Source organism: Umbelopsis ramanniana (genome assembly GCF_025399195.1).
Source record: "Umbelopsis ramanniana AG unplaced genomic scaffold K450scaffold_25, whole genome shotgun sequence".
In the NCBI taxonomy this organism is placed as follows: domain Eukaryota; kingdom Fungi; phylum Mucoromycota; class Umbelopsidomycetes; order Umbelopsidales; family Umbelopsidaceae; genus Umbelopsis; species Umbelopsis ramanniana.
Window position 1 is genome coordinate 229,617 of NW_026252111.1, and position 21,624 is coordinate 251,240.

General features: G+C 44.6%; 9 protein-coding genes across 9 annotated transcripts; 5 read left to right on the forward strand and 4 right to left on the reverse strand.

The window, feature by feature from the left end:
* Nucleotides 1-551: 551 nt before the first annotated feature.
* K450DRAFT_271556 (uncharacterized protein) lies at nucleotides 552-3,719 on the reverse strand (the record flags this gene model as incomplete). The annotated part of the gene is made up of 5 exons (XM_051593013.1): nucleotides 552-1,238; nucleotides 1,321-1,487; nucleotides 1,555-1,737; nucleotides 1,834-2,310; nucleotides 2,408-3,719. The coding sequence occupies 5 exons, from the start codon at nucleotides 3,717-3,719 to the stop codon at nucleotides 552-554; spliced, it is 2,826 nt and encodes a 941-aa protein (XP_051444975.1).
* Nucleotides 3,720-4,465: 746 nt separating this feature from the next.
* Nucleotides 4,466-5,648, forward strand: K450DRAFT_239989 (uncharacterized protein). Its single transcript, XM_051588857.1, has 2 exons — nucleotides 4,466-5,070; nucleotides 5,164-5,648. The coding sequence occupies exons 1-2, from the start codon at nucleotides 4,692-4,694 to the stop codon at nucleotides 5,556-5,558; spliced, it is 774 nt and encodes a 257-aa protein (XP_051444976.1). The 5' UTR covers nucleotides 4,466-4,691; the 3' UTR covers nucleotides 5,559-5,648.
* K450DRAFT_187951 (uncharacterized protein) lies at nucleotides 5,649-6,771 on the reverse strand. The gene is made up of 2 exons (XM_051584437.1): nucleotides 6,209-6,771; nucleotides 5,649-6,126 (listed from the first exon to the last, which is right to left on the reverse strand). Exons 1-2 carry the CDS (start codon nucleotides 6,646-6,648, stop codon nucleotides 5,739-5,741), a joined length of 828 nt encoding a protein of 275 aa, XP_051444977.1. The 5' UTR covers nucleotides 6,649-6,771; the 3' UTR covers nucleotides 5,649-5,738.
* A 221-nt stretch (nucleotides 6,772-6,992) lies between these two features.
* On the forward strand, nucleotides 6,993-8,724 carry K450DRAFT_239995 (uncharacterized protein). The gene is made up of 3 exons (XM_051588858.1): nucleotides 6,993-7,196; nucleotides 7,301-7,555; nucleotides 7,676-8,724. Exons 1-3 carry the CDS (start codon nucleotides 7,128-7,130, stop codon nucleotides 8,552-8,554), a joined length of 1,203 nt encoding a protein of 400 aa, XP_051444978.1. The 5' UTR covers nucleotides 6,993-7,127; the 3' UTR covers nucleotides 8,555-8,724.
* Nucleotides 8,725-10,774, reverse strand: K450DRAFT_240001 (uncharacterized protein). The gene is made up of 6 exons (XM_051588859.1): nucleotides 10,332-10,774; nucleotides 10,147-10,262; nucleotides 9,844-10,064; nucleotides 9,648-9,775; nucleotides 9,336-9,575; nucleotides 8,725-9,264 (listed from the first exon to the last, which is right to left on the reverse strand). The coding sequence occupies exons 1-6, from the start codon at nucleotides 10,718-10,720 to the stop codon at nucleotides 8,895-8,897; spliced, it is 1,464 nt and encodes a 487-aa protein (XP_051444979.1). The 5' UTR covers nucleotides 10,721-10,774; the 3' UTR covers nucleotides 8,725-8,894.
* Nucleotides 10,775-11,600: 826 nt separating this feature from the next.
* On the reverse strand, nucleotides 11,601-14,082 carry K450DRAFT_240004 (uncharacterized protein). The gene has a single exon (XM_051588860.1). The coding sequence runs from the start codon at nucleotides 14,031-14,033 to the stop codon at nucleotides 11,796-11,798; it is 2,238 nt and encodes a 745-aa protein (XP_051444980.1). The 5' UTR covers nucleotides 14,034-14,082; the 3' UTR covers nucleotides 11,601-11,795.
* A 35-nt stretch (nucleotides 14,083-14,117) lies between these two features.
* On the forward strand, nucleotides 14,118-16,162 carry K450DRAFT_240005 (uncharacterized protein). The gene has a single exon (XM_051588861.1). The coding sequence runs from the start codon at nucleotides 14,500-14,502 to the stop codon at nucleotides 16,069-16,071; it is 1,572 nt and encodes a 523-aa protein (XP_051444981.1). The 5' UTR covers nucleotides 14,118-14,499; the 3' UTR covers nucleotides 16,072-16,162.
* Nucleotides 16,163-16,538: 376 nt separating this feature from the next.
* On the forward strand, nucleotides 16,539-18,423 carry K450DRAFT_294611 (uncharacterized protein). Its single transcript, XM_051593603.1, has one exon. It carries the CDS (start codon nucleotides 16,613-16,615, stop codon nucleotides 18,365-18,367), a length of 1,755 nt encoding a protein of 584 aa, XP_051444982.1. The 5' UTR covers nucleotides 16,539-16,612; the 3' UTR covers nucleotides 18,368-18,423.
* A 422-nt stretch (nucleotides 18,424-18,845) lies between these two features.
* Nucleotides 18,846-20,996, forward strand: K450DRAFT_240008 (uncharacterized protein). Its single transcript, XM_051588862.1, has 2 exons — nucleotides 18,846-19,374; nucleotides 19,640-20,996. Exons 1-2 carry the CDS (start codon nucleotides 18,912-18,914, stop codon nucleotides 20,755-20,757), a joined length of 1,581 nt encoding a protein of 526 aa, XP_051444983.1. The 5' UTR covers nucleotides 18,846-18,911; the 3' UTR covers nucleotides 20,758-20,996.
* The last annotated feature ends 628 nt before the right edge of the window (nucleotides 20,997-21,624 follow it).

Here is a 21,624-nt window from a genome sequence, read left to right on the forward strand (position 1 = left end):
CCATATTTTTCATTTCATTGAAGACATCGATAGATTGGCAATTTATCAATGAGGGGCAATTCTTAAGCAACGTGGATCAAACGTGCAAGTTCTTTTTATTGAAAGGAAACCAAGTGGCTGTAATTGAAGAAATGATTTGGTCAGAGTAACCACAGTACAAGGCTTCTACTATTGTGTCGAAAAGTGTGTTTGACTAACTACGTTCCATTTCCATCCCTCTTTATGCATGGATCTATAAAATTTGAAAAATTGCCTTTTGGTGGTTGAATAGGCTTTCAGTATGTAGTTTTGATCAAGTAATGAAAATGATAAGAAACAAAGGGAAAGGAAGAAAAGGTAAAAAGCGAAGGAAAAGAGAATATAAGTATCTACAAAACAGCATTTATATAATGGAAGCAGAAAAAAAAAAAACGTTCGCCTTGGGGATTATTCAAAGATTACTTTTTCATGGTAGCGTGTGGTGACGGGTTTGCCTGCCTTTTTTTTTTTTTTTGTAAAGAGGCAGGGATGGAGGCGCATGCAAGTTTGGCGTGTATGATTTCCCTTAATGTTTAGTTATCTACAAATGGCTCGTCGCCGATAGTATTGATGATATCTTCAACAAGACGGCGATATTGAATAGTATCTTGTAGATTGGCTTTAACAAGAGCATTGCGAGCGATACGAGCTACATGCTGACGTCCATCTTGATTGACATGGACGCTGGTCATGATCTTCTGAACGAACGGAACTCCTTGTGCCGTATCGGCAAGAATGCTTTCCATGGATTCGCATACTCCCTCTATAATGGCTTGTTGTGTTTCAAGATCCTCCTGCTGGTTGATCATTTTGTATAAGACGCTAGATGCAATTTTTTGAACGGCCAAATGACGCAGGTGAGGTAACACTTGAGGTAAAAGGACCTTGAAGTGACCAGGCGACTCCAATGTATCCAACAACCAGTTGAGAAGAAGAACACCGTTAGGGTTTATAATTAGAAGAGGAGCATTTTGCACAATCGCAGCAGCGGCATATTTGCGTTGCCAATCACTGGTGTACTGACTCTCCAATGTTGCCCTAACGGCTCTGGCTCCAAATCTTCCCTGAGCGATTTCCCAGCAACGGTCAACGATGGCGTCATAAATGAATTGGTTGCGTCCCGATCCAAGCGGTAAACAACATTGGACGACATAGTTGCCAAATTGATCGAGGAATAAGGCTGGCACATACTTTGCCAAGTGGTGACAAATAAGAGCAATCTGGAATGAAGGAGAAATGTATGAATATGGAGGCATAACATAGTCTTTCAGACGTAGAGAGAAAGTAAAAACAAAGATGTACCTGTTTGTCAGTCGTAGACTTGTCAATGATCTTTTGAGCAGCCCAAGTACCATTTTTATGAACACCGATGGAAGCCAAGTAGGGAGCCACTTTTTCCAACATAGCGTCCTTGATCTCGCTACTGCATCGTTCATACAATTTTTGTATGACAGTGTTGCCAATGTGATCTTAAGCGAAAGATGCATGAGTTTATCGCTTGCCATGTGACCGGTTCAGCAACATTCAATGACTTACCACTACACAGTTCAACAACATCCGGTAGGCATTCTAAACCCATAGCTTCAATCTCGTCTTGCGAGTAATTACCGCTATCCAGACGTTTTCTCATTTCACGTAGACGGGCAGTTTCCAGTTTTCTACCTGTGGCAGTTTCGGATACAGCAGGGATACTGGCAGCATAATTGATGACAGCTCGTTCTGTACAACAGTGTTAATAAAATAAAATAAAAATGGTCCAAAGCGTGAACCACGAAACATAATGGTACACCATTATGGGAGTAAACGATGCTTTACCTTCAAAAACAGGTTCTTCGGCGCTATCGTCTAAATCCTTGAAAATCTTCTTGCGCTCCTGAATGGCATTGGCAGTCAAAGCAGCACTATTAGCACCAGCCATCTCAGCCATCAGCATGACCATAAGCATTTGTGCTTGATAGGCGTCATTGGGTTGGTTGCCACTTTCACCAGCTTGCCATGGAGATTTCTGACTGACATCTTCCAAAGCAGCGTTCTCCATGACAGGTGAAGGTGAGCCGTTGGTAGACTTCGTTGGCACCTTTGCATAACCGACACGAACAGCGCCAGTACCAGGACCCATAATCTCAACATTGTGCAAAGCCTTCTTGGCTCTGATAGCATCGTCTTGCGAATCGAAGTTGACAAAACCGCAGTTTTTATGAGCCAGAATACGAGCTGATTCGATGACGCCAAAGGTGGAAAACACCGTACGAAGCATGGTTGCGGTTGTACTGGAGGGTAGATTGCCAATCCCTAAAAAGTAAAGAGAAACATGTGAGTACGATTTCTGCATTGGGTAAAATCTCGATTGCGACCTAGCTAAATTGCTTGTTTCCATTGTTCAACTTACACAAAGCACGAGTAGGACCTTGTACAGTATTGTTCATGTCATTGTTGGATGAAGCAGCCGTGGCCACTTCAGGTTTTCCAAATCCAACTTTTACGAAAGATCCTCCAAGACTACTGGCCAAGCTTGAGCCAAAATCGTCTTTGGCTCTCAGAGCATCATCCAAATTGACAAAGTTAACAAAGGCGCATTCTTTGTCAGGCAGTACGCGAGCACTTTCGATAGGTCCGTAGGGAGAAAAAATTTGCATCAACTCGGGCACAGTGAGAGCTGGATCCACGTTACCAAACCAGAGAGACCGTGTGGGGGTTTGAGCTGACAACGGTTGTGTAGCACCAGTCGTCTCAAAAAGACGGTTGTTGTGGTACAACTCCTCGGTCCATTGATCGGCGAGGTCATTCCGAATGGGCAAGAAACGGTCAGAGGAGCTAAATTCGTGGTGATGAGCGGAGGCCAAGTTAGAGAGGTTTCCAGAGCTGGTAGATCCACGTAAGTTTCTTTGCCTGGCCATATCAGTTGGCCAGAACGATCCGGGATTCATCACCGGGTCCCGGTTTGGTGTAACCGTAGGACCTTCAATGGTGGCATCTGCCATGCCAAGACTGATAGCGCGGGGTCGATTCGAAGTCGGAGCAAATGGCTGGAATCTTGAGGGAGCAGAGGGTTGCGACGTTGGCAGGTAAATCTCTGGGTGCGAAGACAGCTGCGGTTTGGCTGATGTGGTGTAGGCACGACTCCTCATGGTGTTTTGATGATTCATTAATATATGATGGGGGTTCAAACCGTCCGAGTTCATTGTGTTCGGCCTTGCTTGAAGAGTAGCGTGATGATAACCACCGGAGGGTAATGAATCGTTCGATCTCATATCCTTATCGTCATCCAAACCCAATGTTGCCATTGTACTCGCGATGGTTCCCGAGCGCTCTTCATCCAAGATATCACTAGAAGGAGACTGCAATGATGGAACGAAGCCCATAGAAGCATCAATGTCCATCCATGCGGATCGAAACATAGACGAGCCAAGCGGTGACGAATGGGTCACAGAGCCCGAACGTTGTCTTGAACTAACAGGGATGGCTGGTCTGCTAGGATTAAAGTCAAGGTTGGTCGGAGTATAAGGGAAAGCTGTCGACTGTGAAGGCATTGTGTCCGCCCGAGGGCGTCTACCAGAAGCGGTAGGCTCCATGGGAAGCTGCGGGGCAATATCAAAGGGTCGCTTGAAGTACGACATATTGGATGGCTTCTCGGGTATGCTTGGAAAGGCATTGGCCATTGAAACCTTCCTTAAATCTTCCTGATCACCAAGATCGTCCATTTTTCTTATTGTAATGGAAAAAAAAAGTGCTGTCAGCCGAGCCGAACATGGCAGTAGGGTCAAGTGACATAGTGCTTACCTCAAAGCATTCACGTTTTGACTTGAATACTTTATTGCTCCTTAACCTATAATATCAATACCTTTCCCGAGCAAATGGGAGGTATCGCAGGAGAATGAGTAAAGACTGTGTGTCCAACAACTTTGAGTCTGGAACGTCATCATAATCCACGACTGCAGAAAAAAATAATCATCGGGGTTCTAAAATTTTAGAAGCTTGAGATGCAAAGCAAGTCCAATCCATGGGGGCCCAACAAAATCCAAACACAGCAGCAGTTGGGGGATCTTGAGCGTGTTCAGCATGGATGATATGATCCTCTTTCAGATAGTCTTTGAAAAGATGACTGTCGAAGCAGTGGGCTCAACTTCATCCTGAGGTTAATAAAGAATTAAAGTTAGGCCCCAAGTAAACAAAGTGCGTGGTGGTGCTGGTGCCAAGGTGTTGTTGATGATGGGACCATTTTTGGGGCTCAATGTTATTGTTCTAGAGTGATATTCAAATCTTCATTCACGCAGAGCAATGTGGTATCCAAAATTAGACAAAGAGCTGGGTCCGTGGAATGATTTTTGTATATCGAAAAGGGGGAAAGAAATTCGTTTGAGCATGATTTTGAGGGCTTCTTAGCAAGCAACACGCTTTGCTTGCATTATTTTTGACAACGGAAAAAGGTTTGCTTTGCTGGTTGGAAGCCAGCACTGTATAAAAGTGACTCGATGACGGTCATCGATTGAATATCTTTCATTTCAAGTAACATTGAACGAGGTCAAAAAGACAGTGGAAAAAAAAAAAGCGTTCCAGCCCTTTGCAAGAACTCATTGGATCGTTTTGTCTCCGTCAACTTTCTAGCCTCATCACTTTATTAAAGCAAATTCCTTGGCTAGCCAGCTTTTCCTTTTTTCTCTTCGATATTGATAATGAGACGAATCACTCCACTGATGTTGATATTACTCTCATCCTCTGCCTTGGGGGCTCCCCAAATACTATCTCATCTATTAGACATTTCTGATTCAATGACCAACAGCATCACTACGCCAACACCAACATCTCATACGGCTGATTCTTCTGCTGCTGCAGCTGCTACTACTACTACACAACCGGCTGTCAACACACCCACGCCATCACCCGTAACTACATCCAAGGAAGCAAAAAATCCTACGACAACCAGCTCTACTCAAGGTGACAATCATCATGGAAGTCAGGACACTCCACCGGATTCCTCATCCGCCATAGCTACAAGCTATCAAATCACACTACCTGCATCTACTGTGGTCGCTTGGAGTACAAATGCTGCCGGTGAAGTGTTTAGTACACAATCCGTTGTTCCCCCAAGTGTATCCGTTGTGGTCAGCACCATCTATTCATCGAGCGCTTCTACTACTTCTCCAGTAGCCCCTGCAGATTCTCAGCCATCTTCTAGTACACCTTCCACGGGCGTCATCATTGGTTCTGTGTGTGCTTTCTTGGCTATCCTAATTGCTGGCGGAGTCTATGCTTTCTTCTGGAAAACACGACGTCCTTCCAATCGTCAAATGGCTCGGTTGTATGGTGGAGAGCAAGGTATTATGCAGGACGATGACGAAGCTTCAAGCAAGATGTTGAGCGACGATCGACCAAAATATAGAACTGGGCCTGCTCCGTATTATTCCTACGCTCAGGATCCTCCAGTGATGTCGAGCCCAGCTATGGCTGAGCCCCGTGTTTCCATGCCACCGCGAGGATATGTGTCTCCCGAATTATCTAGCCAACGTATACCCATCTTCCAGCGACCAAATGAAAAATAGAAATCTTCCATACAGAACCTCCGTCTGTATGGTCTGAAGCCAAGCGGCATACAGACGCTCTCCCCTTGAAACATAAGCATCTCCCCTCATCTCTAGACCTTTCTTTCTCAGATTTCTTTTATTACCATAATAAACATTGAAACATCAGAATGCATGTATTTACAGATTTTTTGGTTTCTATTACACAATCTCCAGAAATTCCTGGGGCTTTAAATGGAAAGTGCTCCAGAACTCATCAGAATTCAGCCGAGGTTTAACACCCCCTTTGTGCACGATTTCCTCTAATGTACCCTTGTCTCCAATGGCTTCACGGCAATCAGGGTCATTATGCCGCAGATCTTCTATAGTATCGATCTGTTCTTTTGATCCCCATACCAGAAACATTTTCATCCAGTCGGTGGCAGTTTGATCACTGATCAACCAACGCTCGCCTGGTGTAAACTGGCCATGTACTGCAAAAATAGCTCGCGCGACGTCTTTTCCATGAATGAGATGGAGCTGACGAGTAAGGATCTTCCCCTTGATAGATTCAGGCTTATTCATCCGTGGCATCCAATTCTTAGGTTGTCTAAAATATAATGCGTTAGCCCTAGGTAAAAAGAAACCGTGATCACAACCCATAAAGGGATGCCAGCCCTGCTAAACATTACCTCTGACCACCCCAAAGTCCGCATAAATGCAGTACTGTTCCTTTCTTTTGAATAACAACGTGTTCTGCAGGAAGTCTACCAGTATCGAGGGATGGATCCAAAGGTGTGTGACGGTCGCTGGGGTCGGCGGAGAAGACACGTGTTGAAGACAATAGAATCCAATGCGATGGCCCTTTCTTACTTGTGTACTCATCTATTAATTGGCTCATAGTATTTGCGCTCAAAACAGGGAAGGTCACCAGAACAGTTTGCGCCCACGGTAAGTTAGAGACGTCGGGAGTGTCTGTCAAAGTCCAAGGAATAGTGCCATTACGGCCATCACGCGTAGTGGCAGCAAATGAGACTTTTTGGTCCAAGAGAAGGTCTTGCAAAAACTGACCAGTCCAACCTAAGCCAAGGATCAGCACCTGAATAGATCCTGCAAATGATAATTGCTGCATGGGTTGGTAGTACGGGGATCGCTTGGGTTGTCTCGGATTTGGAAAGGCAATCGATTGAGCGTACCGAAATTTTCAAATTACGCAAGTCACATGATTGGTATCCTTGGAATGCGGCCGCACAGGGAAGAAATTTCCTGGGAGAGGGTGGCTTAGGTCCAAAAGGCTTCCGAAGCACCCTAGTCGACAGACTAGATGCATAAACATTTAATTTATATTATAGCTTCCTGTATCTTGTTTTTCTGTTTCTTTCAGAGTCCATTTGATGCGGTTGTGTCTCCAGACCTTAACGCTGTGATCAGAGATAGGAAACATTCTTTATGAAGGCATCCGCCGCGGGAACGATTTGCCCCAAAATGAAGTTTAACAGCAGCCAATCAGCTTGGGGTTCGGGAGGGAGCCAGAAACCCTCTCTCACACTGTCACTGAAAAAATTCTTTTCGAGCTGAACTCGTTTCTTTTCACCCTTTCTTTCCGTCACCATGCTTCGCTCAACCGCATCTCGCTTGTTGGCTAACGTCCGAGTCGCCCCTAAGGCCTTTGCTCCTGCCGTATGTATTACATGCCTTCTTCTTATACTACTTGATACGCTTTAACGTCATAGCCCATTAACGCCTACGATGTTTATCCATTTTTTTTTGGTTCCCGTGTTTAGCGTGCTTTCTCTACCACTGCTCCTAGCTTCTTCGCTTCTGCCACCGATGCTTCTGAGAAAGTCAAGATCACCCTCCCAGAGTCTTCTTTCGAGGTTTACAACCTTGAGAAGCCTTCTTTGGAACTAGAGTTCTCCAAGGAAGCGCTGGTCGATATGTACACAAAGATGGTCACCATGCGCAGAATGGAGATGGCTGCTGATGCCCTTTACAAGGCCAAGCAAATCCGTGGTTTCTGCCACTTGTGCACTGGACAGGTACGTAGTCAATCTTTTTTGCTTTTATACAACCGTTCTATTTCCACTTTTTGGTTGTAAACGGGAACGGGATATCGCGGGAACTGACATACAAAAAAAAAAAACCTTTGTACCTTATAGGAAGCTGTCTCTGTCGGTATGGAATCTGCTATCAACTCTAGCGATCAAATCATCACTGCCTACAGATGCCACGGTTTCACCTACGTCCGTGGTGGATCCATCAAGAGCATCATTGGTGAACTTTTGGGTCGTGAATGCGGTATCTCCAAGGGAAAGGGTGGCTCTATGCACATGTTCTCCCCCGCTTTCTATGGTGGTAACGGTATTGTCGGTGCTCAAGTCCCTCTTGGTGCCGGTATTGCTTTCACCCAAAAGTACTTGGACATCCCTGCCGTCACTTTCTCTTTGTACGGTGATGGTGCTTCCAACCAAGGTCAAGTCTTCGAGGCTTACAACATGGCCAAGCTTTGGGATCTTCCCTGCGTCTTTGTTTGCGAGAACAACAAGTATGGTATGGGTACCTCTGCTGCCAGATCTTCTGCTTCTACCCAATACTATACCCGCGCTGGTTACATTCCTGGTATTCAGGTCAACGGAATGGATGTCTTTGCTGTTCACCAAGCCTGCAAGTTTGCCAAGGAATGGACCACTTCTGGCAAGGGTCCTCTTGTCATGGAATTGAACACCTACCGTTATGGTGGTCACTCCATGTCTGACCCCGGTACCACTTACCGTACCCGTGAGGAAATTCAACACATGCGTTCCACCTCCGATCCCATCACCGGTCTCAAGCAACACCTTCTTGACAACAGCGTCGCCTCTGAAGCTGAGCTCAAGGCCATCGATAAGGAAGCCCGCAAGATCGTTGATGAGGCTGTCAAGGAAGCTCAAGCTTCCCCCGAGCCTGACTTGAAGGAGTTCTGGACCGACATCTACCAACCCGGTTCTGAGCCCGTGATGGTTCGTGGCCGTGAACCTGGCGAATCCCACTGGTACTAAATCAAACACTTGGGATATCGTTGATATTCGTTTGATGTAGAAAAAAATCCTTCAAAAGAAAAAAAAAAAATCTAAACAGATACAACCAAAATCTTTCACGCTCAGTAACTATTTGTGGTTCTGTTCTATCCACTTTCTACTCTCTCCCTTATCATTTTTTACGCCATGCTTTTGTACGCTTCTTTTCTCTCTAGACTTGCCGACATCCTGCAACACTTTTACATATTCACCAATAAACTCTCGACACTTGTCAATGAATAATACAATTTAGGAAAACAGTGGGGGGATGTACATTGTATAACAGGATGCTTTTTGATGAGCACTATTTAGTGAATGCGGTTCAATACGGTCTATTACTATGGGTAGGTCGCCCAGTGAGCATTAATCGATTGCCCATTCCTAAAGCCATGGAGAGATGGTCAGGGTGTCTTGAAACGGGGTATCCTGGGGAGTTATTCATGGCAGCATCAGCAGCAATGCTCGCTCTTGCTTGTTGAGCACTCTTTCGCTGGGACGTGCTTGATCTCATCGACATGGTCTGTGTGTAGCCATAATTTCCAGGTGTGCCTTGGTCGCTTAATTCGCCCAACATTTGATCTTCATTGAGCTCCAGCTGCGGTGCAGACGCTCGACCTGTACGGTGCGTTTTTTGGGGTTCTCTGTCCGGCACGGTGACTCCTCTACGGCTTCGCTTTTGCCGTCGCTTCCGTCTATACAATGATAAGATGATAAATGCCTCTAGAAAATAGGAGCCATTCAAAAGGATGGACCTATCGCTTACCTTGTTTCACGCATACGATCCCGCTCTATCTTTTCCACTTCAGGGTCGGTGAGATGTAATATAACAGGAGTGAATTGCACTGACACGTCGTCATTTCTGATACTTTTTTTCACCCGAGGCAGGAAAACTTGCTTCAGTTCATCATCGTCCACAGGTGATCCGTCAAATTCATACCCAGTGAGAAGTAGTGACTTCATATATACGTGAACTTGTTCGCGTATCGAATGTGCAATGGCAGTTCTGGTAACCATAAACCTTGGTCAGTGGATCTCATCAAAAGTATCCATTCATATGTCTGTGTAATGAACTCACTTGAATTCGCCGCCCAAGCCAAGGTCAGTGGCCAGTATGTCAGCAAACTGCTCTGGGGAATTGTTCTGGCTAGCAATATCCCATTCAAATTGATCGATCAACGCACGATTTCCTACTGTGATGTCAAGCTAAATTACAAGCAGATGTCAGTAGATGTTCTCTGATAGCTTCTTTTAAAAAATTACGAGTCTCTTGCCTTAATAACTGTCCGTAGTTCCAGACCCAACGAGGCAGCTTCTTGTAGTTGACGACATGGTGGTGAATTTTCGTTCGATTCTGATATAGTTGGAGCATGGAGATAGTAGTCTTCGGTTTGCTCGCGTATAGCTTTGGCAATATCCGTGGCAAATAAGGGAGCAGGTAGACTTAAATCATCGCACAAAACCGCAGCAAATGCCTCCGGTGTAATGACCGTTTCTGTGAGAACCAAAGCATTTAGTTGAGCTGGGCGGGTACTTGCATAAATTGACATTCATTAGTTTCAAATCTTTCAAGTTACCGTTCAAATTCCAAGTAAATGTGTCGCTCAAGCGATATCCTTCTGCTTCTAAATCAATTCGTATGGGGACCAGCCTTTCTTCCTTCTGATTTTGCTCTCGTGAATATGCGACACCTCTGTGGGGGAACAAAATGGTGGATCAACTGGTATGTCCTACATGCAACCTTCATCAAATTCACACTTACACTCGAAGCTCGCTGCTTTTGAATCGCTTCGGTCTTTGCATTGGATATAAGATTTGGCTTGGTCCGTTGGTTGGGACGTTGCCAGGTCCCCGGTAGCCAGGACCGAAATAATGACTTTGGAGGCGGTGTCGATAGTCTTTTTCGATATTGTACATCTCTATGTCCCCTTTCTTTTGTTTGGCAAGTTGTATATGCTCATTTCGTTGCTTATTAAGAATGTTTTGATATTCTGTGTCTTTTTGAATGTAGTGACCGAGATTTTTCTTTTGAAGTGGCGTTTCAATCGTTATGCTTCTTACAGACGGTGTCAAAATATTTCGTCCAGCAGCATGGCTCGTCGAAGCGGGTGGTAGACTTGAATACGCAGCATATCGAGTATGAATGTCCATTCTTGCATGGGCTGCGAAGTAAAGTGAGTGCGTGGAAATCGCTGTGAACTGCTGATTCACACACTGGAAATCTCGGGCAAAGACAGTCTGAATTTCAGGTCGCTTCAAAAAATATCATGTAATTATATCATTGAAATATTCGCGTCAGGCACCATTGCAGTGCTACCACATTCCTAGGCGCTGATACGGAGAAGCAGTCTCTTAGGGGTGCTGTATATCTTGTGACGCCATGTATTCCATACCCCTTAAAGTCGTGATAGCAATATGAAGAAAATCGCCAGTACCTAGAGGCAAGGCAGGTTGGGTTGTAACGACTATGGCACTAGAATGAGAGTGATAAACCTAGTACTGTGATGCTCGAGCAACCATAGTTCCTCAAGCCAGACTCAAGCCAGATGATCATTTTTTGTAGATATAAACTCGGAAACCCTTGCTCAGCTCTTGATATGTTCACTTTAAAAGATTCACTAGTAATACTTTGTACATTTCTGTTTCTGAGAGCCCGTATGATGACTTGATATAATCAAGAAAGGAATGACATCTGTCGGATGGCCGATCTGATGGCATTGGCAACACTCAGATTGACCCGACATCCAAGATGATGCTTTTTATATTCATTTTTAATTTAAAAAAAAGTGGTGTTGAGACGTTTCCGAAGAAACAATGCCTTCAAACACATAAGTGTTTACGAGTGAGCAGAGCTCAGCAATAATCCGTTCTTCTCTAGAGGGTCTGCCAAATATCTCTCCTTCGTTCGCAAACAAGGATTCGCAAGCTGGCACCTGCGGGGGCCAATTTATAGGGAAAATTTTGTGGTGACGGTCAAAATTCAGTTGCCTTACTTTCTAATATGTGTTTCTAGATCGTTTTTTGTAGTGAAAGATAATATAATGATTTGTTAATTTGGTCCTTCCTATTGGAATGCTTATACAAACCCGATAAGCGACAATTACCAAACTTCAAGTTGGTGGGTTTTTTTAAACAAAAATAAAAGTAAAATAAATTATTAACATCAATTACATACACAAAGTACAGAATTATTTTTTTCAGTGGAGAAAACACAAAAAGGGCTACATCAGAACAAGATACCCTGTTGGTTGGCAAGAAGCCAGTCTTCTGTACTGGTAAATATCATAGACGACAGTAAAGAAATGTCTAAAAGTGATTCAGCCGGTGACCTTGAGGAGGAGGACGACCTTGCATATCTTGCTGTTTGAGGAGCATGCTTTTCACGTATAGACTCCCTCATAGCGGAAAAGTTGGAAAGTGGATGGAGTTTGTAATCGGGAGATATTTGAGGTGCACTACCTCCTGTTGGTTCAGGTGAACTTTCTCGACTAGCGAGGTTAGGACTAACATTTGGTATGGACAAGGGAGATTTTTGGATCAGCTTCTCTACAGCTCCCAGAATTTTTGCGATGCCTGGGATTCGCCTTGTGAGAGCCTGTAGATACATGACGTTATACTCGATGAGCTTTACGGTGGCATCTAACTTTTCGTCTGTAATCCGATCGGCAGCGATATCGGTGGTGTAAACAATTTGTATCCGTGTTGCTTCATGCGCTGCAATTGCGAGACTAGGATCGCCAACTTCTTCCGGCAAATGGTAAAGAGCGTTTTGGAAAATGTTGGATATGTCACACGCATGCTGGTAGCACGCATCTTGTTTCTCGATGATAAAGTCGACCGGCGCAGCAATTTGGATAGCTTCTATGCTGGATGTCTTTGGATAGGATAGGCCAGGCATAACTATTCGGAAAATGTCGCAGTAGCATAGATGATACAAAATTTGTATTAAGAATAGCGGTAGTAGCAGACCTTGTTCCTTTCGGATAAAGATAACAGAAGGCGTGAGAGCAAGGTCCGATGGACAGCTCATTTTCCAAGCCATTAGATCAGAAAGGATGCGCGAAAACTCGGAAGTGGGAAGCCATGGATCTTCATCCTCCATGAATCGCTTGACATATTTCAGAACCCTATTGCGGATATACACAATACGAATCATGTATGCTCGATAATCCATATTACTAGTAGGTGAGATAGGTTGATCGAATATATTGGCAAACTTGAGCGTTTCTCCTGGTGTCACGGTTTCAGTTATGCAGGGTCGTTCAAACAAGAAGTTGTCTTCTGAACAAGGAAGCTGAATTTTGATATCGCTTTCATCTATCAATTGTAATTGCTTGACGCCGGAAGCCGTCGATGAATCCAGAAGATAGCATGCCCACATCAGTCGCCTTCGACATTCTTTCTCAGTGCAGTTCATGGTTGACTCCGAACACAAGACATCAAAGTCGTATTCTAGATTGATTTGTAACGCTTGAGACATGCGAGCTGCCAAGCCAGTTAATAAGAAGCAATTACTTAGTTTGCCAACTCGATTTTCGTGTTCGTGCAGTAGAATGACGGACATTAGATTGCTGATGGATATTGAGTTTGGAGATATCATTAAAAGCTGATGTGCGTGGTTCGCCCATTGATTGCCCATCTCCCATAGCTCTGGCGATTCGGCATGGTTTATTTTTGTTGCCAGAGCACATATTGTGAGTAATAACGTCTTTGCTTCAGCGGTCGATTCGTGACCTTCGTCGAGTCGAAAGATGAATGTTGGTTTGTGAAGAAAACCAAACATTCGAGATGGATATATCTCTGAGAAAAATCTCTCTACCAGCATTCGTACCAATACCTTGTCAGGTAATTGTATTTCAATGGGCGACGAAATTGGAACTCTTATTGCGTGAGTAGAAACGACTTTACTTGATGGGTAGGATTGTGTTCTTCGAGGTGAATTAATACCAATCTGCGTGACATGGTCGGCATTTAAAGTAACTAGAACTTTAGTTCTATTGTTACTAGGCACTTCGCTGTCCGTAAGATTGGGCCGTGTTGGCTGCGAGGTAATGGGTTGTTGTTGTATGTCAACTTGATTACTTGACGGATTAGGTTCATCAAGTGAACTACTAGTTTCAATGCTCGACGATGAGCGACCAGAGCTATTGGCGTAGGTGCATAGCAAATTGTTGTAAACGCACCGGTTGCAAGCCGGTCGACCTCCACTGCATTTTCGTTTTTGATTTCGACACTCAAGGCAACTTCTGATGGTACGTCGACGTACGGTTCCGGCTTTTGTTAAAGTTGACATTGTTTCAGCAGTTAACTCAACTGTATGTACTGGACCGTTTCCTCGTCGGCAAACTTCGTGCAACCGACTGCAATTGCCACATACACCAGAGCGGGTATCGCATTTGACTCTACGAGCCCTACAAGTCAAACAGCCTGATTTAGAACGATGTTTTGGTTCTTTTGTCTGCATCGCGAACCTCTTCACTCCATTGGGTACGGGATGTGAATTTCAAACAGAGTGTGGGGAAAGTCCCAGAGCAAACTTGATAGGTCGCGTGATTTCCATGAAAAATGGTGTGAGCCCGCCACTTCTTACCCAAGCGCTTATTGCCAGGCTAGAGTCATAAGCGATATCCGCATACATCTTTGCTTATGTTTCCTCAATGGCAGTGTAAGTCTGGCTGCAGACTAGGTGAAGGATTGGAAAAGATCTTGAAAACAATTGTTGTGCTGAGGATCATTATCCGACAACTTTCAGGCACAGTTCTCAAAAGCCAATGTGAGAATTTGCGATACTTTTCCACACTTATCCGAGTGCCGGACAATGGATGACCCCCACGCCTGAGCGCGAACTTATATAAGCAAGCACACTTCCCCCAGCGGATGCTAATCATCAATACAGCAAGGCAGCTAAGGACAAGGCTCCATAGTAGAAAATGAAATTACCTGAACAAGCTATGCTCTGGCAGCGACGGCACCTGTTCTCGCCTATGCTGGTTTTCGCAACTCTGTACGTGTCAATGGCAGCATTCAACTTTGGCTACGACACTTCGATCTTTTCCTCGATCCAAGGCATGGCTTCATTTACCAATGAATTTGGATCTTATAGTGATTCCCTTAAGCGTAACACTATACCGCCGTATCTCTCCTCCATCATGAACTCCACTCCTTTCCTCGGCAAGTTGATAGGTACACTGGCGTGTGCTCCGTTGATGGAGAGGTATGGTCGAAAGTCAGCTATCCTTGTCATTGCTGTTCTCAGTATTATTGGATCCCTCCTTCAAACCACTTCGTATAGTGCCGCCCAGTATACTGTCGGTCGAATCTGCTGCTATATGGCCACAGGCTTCACTATCAGCGTTGTGCCCGCATATCAAAGTGAAACTGCTCCTGCAGAACTTCGGGGCGCCATCGGTGCTACTTTACAGCTATGGATTGGTGTTGGACAAGTTATAGGTGCTGTAGTCACCAATGCCACAGCGACTATGTCTGGTAGAGAAGCTTGGCTCATCCCTACTGGCATCCAATTTCTCCTGCCTGTCCTGTTGCTGGCTGGATACCCATTCATTCCTGAATCACCCCGCTGGTTGCTCGCCAAGGAGAGACGGGACGATGCTGTTGTTGCTCTTCTCCGCTTGAGAGTCAAAGGAACTACTTCCAAAGATGTGGAATATGAGTTAGATCTGATTGCACAAAATGAACAAACCCACGGAAAAGGTCCCTGGAAGGATCTTTTCAAGGGAACGAACCGTCGACGTACTATCATTGCGGTTGGCGCCATGGTCTGTCAACAAATTACAGGACAAGCTTTCGTCGGCCAGTATTCAGTGGTATTTTACCAACAACAAAATATCACCAATCCATCCCCTTACCTGTTAGGTGTCATCGGATCTACTACAAGCTTGGTCTCATCCCTTCTCGTAAGTCTCATCATCGACAGTTTTGGAAGACGTCCTATACTGCATATAGGATCATTTATGATCACTGTATGGCTCTTCGTGCTTGGAGCGATGGGAAGCATTGCGCATCCCAATGACGTTCAGAAAAATGTCATGGTGGCAGCTAATATGTTATTTGGAAAATCATACGGTATGTCCTGGGCCCCTCTGAGCTACGTTATTATGGGCGAGGTCGCATCTGGTCGGATGCGTGAAAAAACTCTCAACCTGGCTACCTCTGTGTCCGTCATCTTGACTTTCCTGGTCTCCTTCACTCTACCTTATCTTCTCAATGCACCATATGCCAACCTTCAAGCTAAGGTCGGCTACATTTACGGATCCTTTTCCATTCTCACATTTTTCTTTGCTTATTTCTACGTACCTGAACTTAAGAATCGGTCGCTGGAAGAAGTGGATGAGATATTTGAAAACAAGATTCCTGCGCGCAAAACTAATTCGTATGTTGCTACCGGTATTGGTCGGCAGATCACGGAGGCAGAAGGTGCTACGACTGCGCATCACCATAAGGATGTTGAACACGATGACTTTGAACAATTTGAAAAAGTGTAGTTTTTTCTTTGTATCCATAACCAGAATTCCCCCATTTTTGATGTGTTAACTATTGACATTAAATGAATAAATACGTAATACCCTTTTCGCTAAAATTAATACAATGATGTTCTTAATGGCGTATATTGGCGAGACCTCAGTGCTGCTTAAAGCTGTGTGTACGGAAAACACTCTTTCGAAATAACGCCAACACTGGGTTTTCAACGGAAATTCGGTTGTATGCCTCCACAAATTACTTAACAAGCAAATTGGATTGGATTCAACAAGTCATCCGCAGCTGATACTTTGTGGGAGATTTGTAGACCTATCGCATATCGCCTACTTGACATGACCCACCTTTCTGGGATCACGCCAGCATACGCCAAGTGTATTGTGAATTGCGTGATCCGCCAACAGCGGGAAACAAAGTTTAATTTAAGGAAGTCGTTCCGCTTGCGGATCGCGGCTAAAAGAAGGTTTTTGCCCATAGAAACGATATAAATTGTATTCCACTGCCAAAACCACTTTGGACTACCCCTCATTCATTCCATAGTTAACCATTATGGCACCAGCCAGACCAAACTTTCTGATTATCATTGCCGATGACCTTGGGTTTTCCGATGTGGGATGCTTTGGTGGTGAAATCAAGACTCCCAACCTCGACTCGCTCGGAAGAACTGGTGTCCGGTTCAAGGATTTCCATGCTGCAGCTGCATGCTCTCCAACCCGAGCTATGCTCATGAGCGGCACAGATCACCATCTCACAGGTCTTGGACAGCTGGTAGAATTTACCAGTAACAGCCCAGCACATCAAGGAAAGCCAGGTCATGAAGGCTACCTTACCGATAACGTTGCAACATTGCCTGAGGTTTTGCGAGATGGAGGATACCATACCATCATGTCAGGAAAATGGCATCTTGGTTTACGTCCCGAGTACTCTCCTAACGCTCGTGGCTTTACGCGAGCGTTCACCTTACTACCCGGTTGCGCTAACCACTATGGCTGGGAGCCTCAAATTGAAGAAAATGGGATATCACCTAAGTTCTTCGATACCGCTGTAGCTGCCTTACACATGGAAGATCGCGAATATGTCGATAACTCAAAGTTGCCGGATGACTTTTACTCTACTGATCACTACACCAACAAGCTTCTGCAGTATTTTGAGGAGCGACCTACAGACAAGCCATTTTTTGCCTATCTGCCTTATTCAGCCCCACACTGGCCTCTGCAGGCACCCAAGGAAAATTCCAGTCGGTATAAAGGGGTATATACGGATGGCCCTGAAGCTCTAAGACAAAAACGTCTCCAAGGACTCATTCGGGAAGGTCTTGCTTCAGCGGATGTGAAAGCGCACCCCGTCGTAGCACCAGGTTCGAATGAGTGGGAAGACATGGATGACATTACACGCGCCAAGTCAGCAAAGGCAATGGAGGTATACGCCGGAATGGTGGATCGCATGGATGAGAACATTGGAAAAGTCATCACCTATCTCAAGGACAATGACTTGTATGACAACACTATGATCTTTTTTGCCTCAGATAATGGTGCTGAAGGAGCAAGTTATGAGATGTTACCTGTGATAGGCGACAATATCACTGCTCATATCGAGAAGTATTACAACAACTCACTGGACAATATCGGACAAAAGGATAGCTTTGTGTGGTATGGCTCGCGCTGGGCACAAGCAGCAACAGCGCCATCTAGACTGTTTAAAATGTTTTCGACAGAAGGAGGTGTTCGGGTACCTCTCATCATGAAGCCGCTCGGTTCTGGTAACCCTAGCATTTGTGACGAGTTCTGTACCATGATGGATATTATGCCTACCCTTCTGGAACTTGCTGGAATCGAGAAGCCAGGTAGTACTTATAACGGTCGGTCAGTAAACAGTATGCGAGGCTCGTCTTGGGTGCCATATCTCAATGGGTCAGCAGAACATATCCACGACGACGACCATGTTACCGGCTGGGAATTGATAGGAAACGGAGCTCTTCGCAAAGGAAACTGGAAAATCAATTTTGTAAACAAGCCTTTCGGGCCTGAAGCTTGGCAATTATACAACTTGTCTGTCGACCCGGGCGAGACCACTGATCTTGCCGAACAAGAACCAGAAAAGCTAAAGGAGCTGATTCATCACTGGCAGCAATATGCTCTGGAAACTCAGGTGGTTGGTCTCAAACCGGATCTAGGCACTATTGTAGTGCGAGATGAAATGGACGACCCTACCAAGTGGATGAAATATGAAACCAGCAGCGGAATTTCTAAACAGTTAAAAAATGAACGCGCCGCAGCAAAAGTCATAGATGAGCATTTTATATAAGGATTATGTTGCTTTTATAAAATCAAATACAACCAATGCATTGTACCAATTCTCCCACACCTTACCACTGTCGTCCTGATAAAAACAAGTTTTTGTTACGTTTTTTACGCTTACTAAACAAAAGCTGTACCCTGTGGAATTTTGCCGAGTCTTATCATTTTCGCCAATCTCTAGGCTGATTGCGGACTTGGCTGTTGCGTTACATGCCACCGGAACAACTGATCATGTTATACCATGTATCTCAACGATAAGAGCTTTATACTTCCATGGGGTATAAAGGGTCCAGCTCACATAGACACAACACGTGCCTTTACCAGTTTGGCAAAGCTTTTGTGAATTGACACACTGGTTTGAACCTGTTGAAGTCAGTCCCGTTGTGAACAGTCACGCAAGAAAAAAAATTTTTGCTTTGAAAAAGGCTGAGCGGTGTTCTAATTGAAAGTCTATAAAAGATAGAGCGATTCACCTCTGAATTAGAGGGGGGGGTTATAACACCCCCTTCACTTTTGTAAAATCTTTGTATTCTACTATCAATAAACACGTCATGTCCACTCAACAATTATTGGATTGCTCTAAGGCTAATGACTACTTGAAGGAATACAAGCAACGCGATGGTCTCTCTGCCGAAGAATTGATGGACGAGAAGCTCACTGGAGGCATCACCTACAATGACCTTTTGATTCTTCCTGGCCTCATTGACTTCCCTGCTTCCAAGGTCTCTCTTGAAAGCAAGATCACCAAGAACATCACTCTCAAGACTCCTTTCATGTCCTCCCCTATGGACACTGTCACTGAGACTGATATGGCTATCTCCTTGGCTCTCTTGGGTGGCATTGGTATTATTCATCACAACTGCTCCGCTGATGAACAAGCCGACATGGTCCGCAAGGTCAAGAAGTTTGAGAACGGTTTCATTGCTGATCCTATGGTCTTGTCTCCTGAACACACTGTTGCTGACGTCAAGGAAATCAAGGAGAAATATGGCTTCTGCGGTATTCCCATCACTGGTAAGTTTCTTGAAAACCTTTTTGAGGACATTTCTTCATCATCCCATTTGCATATAAGAAGGTTGGTTTGGAGGATGAGTCATTTAAACCTTTTAACTTTCGTTCTTCCGTTAATGGAGTACCTCGAAAGAGGCGGTATCCTTGTGGAGACTTTTTGGTTCTGATCATATCACACCTTTTTCATTGTATTTGGGATGAAGAAGAAATGACTTGTCCCATATCCATTGTCTCTGATGACTAATCTCTTTATCAACCCTTACTATAGATTCTGGCAAGATGAATGGAAAGCTCGTTGGTATTGTCACTGCTCGTGATATTCAATTCCATGATGACGATGCTTCTCTTGTCAAGGACATTATGACCACCGATGTTGTCTCTGCCAAGCAGGGTGTTACCCTCGAACAGGCCAATGACATTCTCCGCTCTTCCAAAAAGGGAAAGCTCCCTATCGTTGATGAGAGCGGTAACTTGGTCTCTCTGTTGTCTCGCTCCGATTTGCTTAAGAACCAGACTTATCCTTTGGCTTCCAAGTCTCCTCACTCCAAGCAATTGCTTTGCGGTGCTGCCGTTGGTACTCGTCCCGATGATCGTGAGCGTCTTCACAAGTTGGTTGAAGCTGGTTTGGATGTCGTTGTTTTGGACTCTTCCCAAGGCAACTCTATTTATCAAATCGAAATGATCAAGTGGGTCAAGGAAACCTTCAAGGACCTTGAAGTCATTGCTGGAAATGTTGTTACCCGTGAACAATGTGCCAATCTTATTGCTGCTGGCGCTGATGGTGTCCGTATTGGTATGGGCTCTGGTTCCATTTGCATTACCCAAGAAGTCATGGCTGTTGGTCGCCCTCAAGCTACTGCTGTCTACCGTGTCTCCCAATTCGCTAACCGCTTTGGTGTTCCCACCATTGCTGATGGTGGTATTGGAAACATTGGTCATATCACCAAGGCTGTTGCTCTCGGTGCTTCTGCTGTCATGATGGGTGGTCTTTTGGCTGGCACCACCGAATCTCCAGGTGAATACTTTTACCATGAGGGCAAGCGCCTCAAGAAGTACAGAGGTATGGGTTCCATTGACGCTATGGAGAAGGTCTCCTCCAAGGATGGTAACGCTGCTACCAAGCGTTATTTCTCTGAAGGTGACAGTGTCAAGGTTGCTCAAGGTGTTGTTGGTACTGTCATGGACAAGGGTTCCGTTCGCAAGTTCATTCCCTACCTCACTACCGGTCTTCAACACGGTCTTCAAGACATTGGTGTCACTAGCATCAAGGCTTTCCGTGAAGGTGTTGATAATGGCACTGTCCGTTTCGAGAAGCGTACTGCTTCTGCTCAGCTTGAAGGTGGTGTCCACGGCCTCCACAGTCACGAGAAGAAGTTGTTTGCTTAAAGGATTCATGACTATTTCTTCTTAAAAAAAATTCCTTTTTGCATTTTCCTCACATCTCTCACCTGCTTCTAATCATTTCAAGTGTATCTAAAATATCCACATCGTGAGCCTAAAAAATTTGCGTTTTGTTGACATTGCAAGTAAATATCATTTTCTATTAAAAAAAGTTTTTAAAAAAAAAATCGTAAGGATTGTTCCAAGTTGCATTGTTATGTGGAATTAAAGACACTGAGAACTTGATATTTGTCGCTTGATTGCTTTGAAAATATTTGTTCAATGATTTTATAACACTGCTGCTCGGTTTATTTCATTTCATTATTTGCGCTCAGCTTCACAAACTTCATTTGTTGATGGCGCACATGCATTTATTTCATTGGATGGCATATTTATTTGTGATCGTTTAAACAAAATAATATCTTTCTCCATGAAGGCACTCCTTTCTATCCGTACATGCCAAATAACGTGACCACTCCACGTTCACCGAGATCAACAACCGTCGGACACTCGGTCGTTCGCTAGAAAATGGTGGAGGCTGTGCTGCAAGAAGTGCCAATCATGTTGTAAATGCTAGAATACTCTTGGCTCTCTCAACTAGTTTTGCTACCGAATTTACATCTTGTAGTTCTTGCACTCATATTAGCAGTTAACAAACGACCCTTTCTCTCTTATAATATAGTAAATAGTGACGGACGCTACCATAGCAATCGACTTTCGATGAACGGATGAGTTGTTTAAAGGCTGGAATATCACAGTCAAGGTCAAAGAGGACCGGGTGGCTGTGGCAAAGGAGTGGGTCAAGTTACGCTTAGCGGGGTGTGAAATCAAAATATTCTATTTCCAGGCACGCTGACCTTTCAACTTTTTGGC

What these genes read in the sequence shown, in the direction of transcription:
- K450DRAFT_240001 (XM_051588859.1), bottom strand. Translation starts at nt 10,720, where the DNA reads ATGGACATTCATACTCGATATGCTGCGTATTCAAGTCTACCACCCGCT. An exon ending in AAAAGCAGCGAGCTTCGAGT is followed by an intron (nt 10,263 to 10,331) that starts GTAAGTGTGAAT and finishes GTTCCCCCACAG; the next exon opens with AGGTGTCGCATATTCACGAG. An exon ending in GGCTTGGGCGGCGAATTCAA is followed by an intron (nt 9,576 to 9,647) that starts GTGAGTTCATTA and finishes TATGGTTACCAG; the next exon opens with AACTGCCATTGCACATTCGA.
- K450DRAFT_240004 (XM_051588860.1), bottom strand. Translation starts at nt 14,033, where the DNA reads ATGCAGACAAAAGAACCAAAACATCGTTCTAAATCAGGCTGTTTGACT.
- K450DRAFT_294611 (XM_051593603.1), top strand. Translation starts at nt 16,613, where the DNA reads ATGGCACCAGCCAGACCAAACTTTCTGATTATCATTGCCGATGACCTT.
- K450DRAFT_240005 (XM_051588861.1), top strand. Translation starts at nt 14,500, where the DNA reads ATGAAATTACCTGAACAAGCTATGCTCTGGCAGCGACGGCACCTGTTC.
- K450DRAFT_239989 (XM_051588857.1), top strand. Translation starts at nt 4,692, where the DNA reads ATGAGACGAATCACTCCACTGATGTTGATATTACTCTCATCCTCTGCC. An exon ending in TTGGAGTACAAATGCTGCCG is followed by an intron (nt 5,071 to 5,163) that starts GTGAAGTGTTTA and finishes CTACTTCTCCAG; the next exon opens with TAGCCCCTGCAGATTCTCAG.
- K450DRAFT_187951 (XM_051584437.1), bottom strand. Translation starts at nt 6,648, where the DNA reads ATGCAGCAATTATCATTTGCAGGATCTATTCAGGTGCTGATCCTTGGC. An exon ending in GGACTTTGGGGTGGTCAGAG is followed by an intron (nt 6,127 to 6,208) that starts GTAATGTTTAGC and finishes ATTATATTTTAG; the next exon opens with ACAACCTAAGAATTGGATGC.
- K450DRAFT_239995 (XM_051588858.1), top strand. Translation starts at nt 7,128, where the DNA reads ATGCTTCGCTCAACCGCATCTCGCTTGTTGGCTAACGTCCGAGTCGCC. An exon ending in CTAAGGCCTTTGCTCCTGCC is followed by an intron (nt 7,197 to 7,300) that starts GTATGTATTACA and finishes TCCCGTGTTTAG; the next exon opens with CGTGCTTTCTCTACCACTGC. An exon ending in GCCACTTGTGCACTGGACAG is followed by an intron (nt 7,556 to 7,675) that starts GTACGTAGTCAA and finishes TGTACCTTATAG; the next exon opens with GAAGCTGTCTCTGTCGGTAT.
- K450DRAFT_240008 (XM_051588862.1), top strand. Translation starts at nt 18,912, where the DNA reads ATGTCCACTCAACAATTATTGGATTGCTCTAAGGCTAATGACTACTTG. An exon ending in CTGCGGTATTCCCATCACTG is followed by an intron (nt 19,375 to 19,639) that starts GTAAGTTTCTTG and finishes CCCTTACTATAG; the next exon opens with ATTCTGGCAAGATGAATGGA.